This window comes from Arachis ipaensis, chromosome B05 (genome assembly GCF_000816755.2).
Source record: "Arachis ipaensis cultivar K30076 chromosome B05, Araip1.1, whole genome shotgun sequence".
Classification (NCBI taxonomy): Eukaryota; Viridiplantae; Streptophyta; class Magnoliopsida; order Fabales; family Fabaceae; genus Arachis; species Arachis ipaensis.
This window is the reverse complement of record NC_029789.2, coordinates 131,566,311-131,572,200: the sequence shown is the minus strand read 5'-3', so window position 1 is coordinate 131,572,200 and position 5,890 is coordinate 131,566,311. Positions and strand designations below refer to the sequence as shown.

General features: G+C 38.8%; 2 protein-coding genes across 2 annotated transcripts; both read right to left on the bottom strand.

Annotated features, from left to right (window-relative positions):
• LOC110263022 lies at nt 3,164–4,450 on the bottom strand. The gene is made up of 2 exons (XM_021103555.1): nt 3,961–4,450; nt 3,164–3,640 (listed from the first exon to the last, which is right to left on the bottom strand). Exons 1-2 carry the CDS (start codon nt 4,427–4,429, stop codon nt 3,606–3,608), a joined length of 504 nt encoding a protein of 167 aa, XP_020959214.1. The 5' UTR covers nt 4,430–4,450; the 3' UTR covers nt 3,164–3,605.
• LOC107641145 lies at nt 4,471–5,226 on the bottom strand. Its single transcript, XM_016344651.1, has one exon. It carries the CDS (start codon nt 5,224–5,226, stop codon nt 4,471–4,473), a length of 756 nt encoding a protein of 251 aa, XP_016200137.1.

Here is a 5,890-nt window from a genome sequence, read left to right as displayed (position 1 = left end):
TGATTAAATTTTAATTAAAGATCTCGTGGCTTTTTATATTGAATTAATTTCTAAACTCATATATATTATTAGAATGTTTCTAATAAAAAATTCTTGGTGTATCTCTCTTTTTATGTATATCTTAAATTTACTTTGCTAATAAATAAATTTACATAAAAAAAGCTCTCCGTGCAATTCAACTATATATCCAATAAAATCATTAATTTTACAACCTTTTCTACATAAAATAAAAAAGATTACAACAAACACATGCATATATTTAATGTTTGGTAATTCTCTTTCCAATATTTAAAATATAAATTAAAAAATCTTAAAAATTATTTATTTAAAATTAACTAAATTCTAAAGTCCTAAATTTTAAAACCTTAAATCTTAAACCATAAAACCCTAAATTTTAACTTTTAAATCCTAAACGTTAAACATAAAATTCTAAAATCCTAAATCATAAACTAATCATCACTTAATAAAAAAAATGACTCTATTATAAGGAATATGAGAACAAGAACGAGCAGCAATCACTCGAACTTCACGGGCAGCAAAATGACTACACAGGCAAGTAGTTCAATAAAAAATGACAATAACACACAAGTAGATTTCCTAGGAAAAAAATAACTTAACAAACTGAAAAAAGTGGGTAAAAAGTGATAAATATTTTATTATCAAATTCGAATTAAATTTAATTGGTCATAGTTTTCTTAAAAGTAGGAAAATGTGTGATTAAAAAATTTTAAAAGATCATATGTAAAGGCTGGACAAAGACTAATTTATTAAGGGAAATACTCAAATATACAGATAAAAAAGATAAATAAATATAGAGAAGGAAAGAAAGCCAGGTACCTTCACATGTGGCGAGCGCCATTGCTCGATACTCCGCTTCAGAAGAGGAGCGCGCAATAGTTTGTTGTTTCTTGCATCTCCATGACACCAGGGACTTGCCAAGGAAAAAACAAAATCCAGACACAGACCGGCGAGTATCGGGACAAGCTGCCCAATCGGAGTCAGAGAATGCTGTCAAGTTGAGGTTGTCTGAAGTTGAGAATAGAACACATTTGGCTGGAGCACCTTTGAGATACCGCAGGACATGGAGTGCTGCCTTGAAGTGGGTATCAGTTGCACAGTCCAGGTATTGACTTAGCTTACTTACTGCAAAACATATGTCCGGGCGAGTATTTGTCAGATAGATCAGCCGCCCAATCAGTCTTCTGTATGCAGAAACATCCTGCAATTGATTCCCTAATGACTTTGACAATTTTGTGGTATAATCCATAGGTGTGGTGACTGGTTTTGCATCTTGTAGTCCAAATTCCTCAAGGAGGTCCAATGTGTATTTTCTTTGATACATTGCTATGCCTCTATGGCTTCTAGCGAATTCGAGCCCCAAGAAGAATTTTAATTCCCCAAGATCCTTGATTTTAAACTTGTCATCAAGCAAGTGTTTCACTCTCTCAATCTCTCTAAGATCATTCCCGCCTAAAACCAAGTCATCCACGTAGACAAGGATGCAAGTGAATGATGCAGCGGTGGACTTAGTAAACAAACAACTATCGGCCTTGGACTGAGAGTACCCAAACTGAATGAGCACGCAACATAATTTCTGGTGCCATTGGCGGCTGGCTTGTTTGAGGCCGTACAAAGAGCGTTGTAGTTTGCAGACAGAACCAAGTGGGGCTTGAAGACCTAAGGGTGGCTTCATGTACACTTCTTCGGGCAAGTCACCGTGTAAGAATGCGGTATTGACATCGAGCTGATGCACAAACCAGTTTTTAGTCGAAGCAATGGTGAGCAAGACTCTCAAAGTAGTTAGTTTAATCACAGGACTAAACGTATCGAAAAAATCAAACCCAGCAGTTTGGGTGAATCCCTTTGCCACCAATCTGGCTTTATGTCGCTCAACTTCACCATTGGACTTAAACTTGGTCTTAAAGACCCACTTACAACCGATCGCCTTCTTTCCTTCGGGTAGAGGAGTCAGTGTCCATGTCTTGTTTTCTTCAAGAGCATTGAGTTCATCTCTAATTGCCTTCTTCCAACAACTATGGGTGATTGCCTCCTCATAACTTCGTGGTTCAATGTTAGCAGATAAAGCAGTCGAGAAGGCCCTGTGACCTGCTGAAAGGGAATTCAAGCACACATAATTGGAGAGAGGATATTTTTTGTGGTATTGACTGGAGGACTGTTGATCAGTGGTGGTGAATCGCATACAATGGTAGTCTTGAAGGTAGGCAGGTTTGTGTTTAATTCGAGTGGATCGGCGCACCTCTGGCTGCACATCAGGCAACGCTGAATGCTGCATAGGTGAGTGTGATGTATCTAAATTGCGACTGTGTGCAGAATCTTGTGAATGTAAATGTGGTGAAAAATGTGAATTAGTGGTAGGTGATGATGCATGAGGAATGAGTTGAGGTGCTGCCATTGGTGTGTGAGTGTAAGCAAAATCCGGGGACGGATTAGGGGGCGAATATAGAGCTGCTGGCAGCACCATATTATCCAGCCGCTGTGTATTAGTGCAGGGATGCGAAGTGGGATCATGGTAGAGAAAAGGATCATCATGTTCATGTGACTGATAGTTAGTAGTCATTTTTAAAGAAATGGGATCAGCGGTATTTTTGAAAGGGAAGAACTGTTCATAAAACTTCACATTCCTTGAGATTATTATTTCTCGGGTTTTTGTGTCTAGCAGAACATATCCTTTGGTTCCTGACTTAAATCCTAGGAAAACACATTTTCTAGCTCTAGCGTCAAGCTTTCTTCTACGAGAAACCAAAGTTGATGCATAAACCAAACAGCCAAATACCTTGAGGTGTTTAATATCCGGTAAGGTATTATATAAGATCTGATAGGGACTACAAGGTGCTATCTTAATGTGAGGTGTTCTATTTAAAATGTGGACGGCATGAGCCACGGCATAGTGCCAAAAACAAAGTGGTAAGTTTGAATTAAAGATGAGTGTCCTGGCTACGTTCAAGATTTCTTGATGTCGCCTTTCTATCACCCCATTCTGTTGTGGAGTTTCCACACAGCTGGTTTGGTGTAGAATACCCTTGGTTTGGTAGAAGGAGGGCATCAAAAATTCTTGACCGTTATCAGATCGAATGCACTTAATGACTTTATTGTGTTGAGTTTCAACAAGTTTGACAAAATTTTCAATCAATTTTTTGACTTCAGATTTGTTTTTCAAAAAAAATAGCCAAGTAAATTTACTTTTGTCTTCAACCACTGTGAGGAAATATTTGTGGCCTGAAATAGATGGTATAGCTATAGGTCCCCAAATGTCCATGTGCACTAGATCAAAAACATTTTCAGATTTGGTGTGACTTTCATTAAATGGCAAGCGTTTTTGCTTTGCATAGTGGCATGGAGAACATGGTACATCACTATTATGATATGTAATGAATGGATATGCAACTTTCATTTGTTGTATCTTATTACATGAGATATGTCCTAAACGATGATGCCAAAGTGTTGCATCATCTAATGTATGAATGATATTGTGTGTGTGTATAGGAGTCACAGATTTAGCTACATCACCCTTTATTGTATGCATCAGTTCCGGTGCTGCTGCCAAAACAGGTTTGATCCGCATTGTATACAATCCCCCCTTTTGATCAGCAGCTCCAATCGTCTTCAAGGTAAGTCGCTCCTGAATCTCACAATCATGTGCATTGAACAAAAAGGAACAAGAAAGTGCATCAGCTGCTTTTGAAATTGAAATGAGATTATACTTGAAAGTAGGGATATATAAGACGTCAGTCAAGTAGAAGCTTGCTGAAAAGAAAATTGTCCCACAAATGGTTGTGACAACTTTAGAACCATTTGGCATTATGACTTGAACAGGTTTTATTGTTTTAACAGATTGAAAGAAATTGAGTGAGAATGACACATGAGCACTAGCTCCTGTATCCAAAATCCAGTCATGACAATTTAAAATATGGCTGGAAATTGATAAAAGATAGAAGGTACCTGCGGATGGTGCATGTACAGATGCCAAATTCCCATTATTTGGGGGGTCACTACATTGTTGTTGGAACAAGGCAAATAGGGCTTCCTTTTGCTTATCTGAAAACAACCCATCAAGACTGACTCTTTCATCCTTCTGGATTAAAGGTTCAATGCTGCTCTCTTCATTACACGCAGCAGTTATGGAATTTACTGAATTCATGGCACTTGGGCCATCAGTATTCCCTTTGAATTGATTCCTTTGCATGTGTGGTGGGAATCCATGCTTGTAATAACAGGTGTCTACTAGGTGACCATTCTTGCCACAGTGAGAGCACAATTTTGGTGTTCCTCGGCCATGCCCTTTACCTCTGCCCCCACGGCCCCTACTTCTTCCTCTAATTGAACTACTTCCATTGTTCTGATAAGTTCCAAATGCATTCGTATTGACAGCATTTGCCATTATTCTTACTTCAGGATCTATTGAGTGCATCAATTGTCTCTCTTGCTGTAAAAGCGAGGAGAAGGCTGCTGCTACAGTTGGGGGGATGTTACAAGCATGAGTTGGGAACGTACATTCGCGTATTGATCATTCAATCCTCGAAGGAACCTAATTACATGGGACTGCTCTCTGTACTCTTTAATCATTTCTAGATTCTTTCCACATTCACAGTTATGAAGGCAAGAACACATTGCAATAGGTCTAAACTCATCTAATTCCTCCCAAATACTCTTCAACTTAGTATAGTAAGAAGTGATGGTGAGTTCACCTTGTCTCAACGAAAACAATTCTTCTTCCAGATCTGCTATTCTGAACAAGTCCCCTTGATCGAATCTGTGCCTCAGGTCCATCCATAGCTCGTAAGCGTTGTTGCACCATAAGACGCTCTGGAGAATTTCTGGACTGAGAGATCTGTGTAGCCATGACAGAACAAATGTATTACAGCGATCCCAGGCTCCGAAGGAAGGGTCGTCCCTCTCTGGCTTCACTAGGGTTCCGTCGATAAATCGGAGTTTGTTCTTCGCATTGAGTGAAAGTGTCGCTGACCTTGACCACGAATGGTAGTTCGAGGTGGTTAATGGAGCATCGGTGAGTGAAATTCCAGGAGTTTCGCTAGGGTGCAAATAGAAGTGACTAGACGAATCTTGCAGCAAATTCGTGTTGGATCTTGATGCTTGTGCTTGAAACGCGTTGAATTGGGCCATCATGCGTGCGAATTTCTGCATATCGCTCGCCGAGAATGCTTGGTTCTCCGAATTCGCCTCTCCGTCATGCACGTTCGATTCCATTGATGATCGAATCGTGTAAGCACTACTTCACACAAATCTCCTCAAAGATGTGATCTTGCGCAGGGTGGTTACACTCTTTTTGCAACTCCACGCTCACCGCACCGTGTGGAAACTCTGTTCGGTTGCAGAGCGTGGTGGTGAGGCAGAGGAGTTACTCCACGCAAGAGAGGGAGACTCAGAAAATGTGAAATAGCAAAGAGAGGCAAAAAGTGTGATTTCATTATTGTAAACTGATATATATACATTCAATGTGAGCCACACATTTGATAACTGCCTGAATAAATTCCTTACTCTACTCTAACTAATACTGATGTTAATTTACTAAGTGGGACAGCTTGTTATACATGCTGTTAAACTATTAATCTACTCTACTATAATCTGACTACAAGAAAGAAGAACAAGAACAAGAACAAGACTTAACGGTCATAATTCCAAAATTCTCTAATTGCTTGGACTTGTAGCTAGCTAGGATACATTACAACGTAAAGGTTTAATGGTGCGACTTTTTTAAAATTAAATAGCAAATTTTTTTTTACAAAATATAGGGAAAAAATGGATCTTAGACATATGATAAAGAATTTAAAACTGTTATTTGTGGAGAGCCTTAACAAATTCTTCAAAACTTATCCAAAAACGAATGATTATTTAAGGGTGGGTTACTTTT

Excerpts from the sequence above, each read along its gene's own strand:
- LOC110263022 (XM_021103555.1), bottom strand. The coding sequence starts at position 4,429 with ATGCACTCAATAGATCCTGAAGTAAGAATAATGGCAAATGCTGTCAAT. Across the intron at positions 3,641-3,960 it reads TGTACATGCACCATCCGCAG|GAGCGACTTACCTTGAAGAC; the intron begins GTACCTTCTATC and ends TGTGAGATTCAG.
- LOC107641145 (XM_016344651.1), bottom strand. The coding sequence starts at position 5,226 with ATGGAATCGAACGTGCATGACGGAGAGGCGAATTCGGAGAACCAAGCA.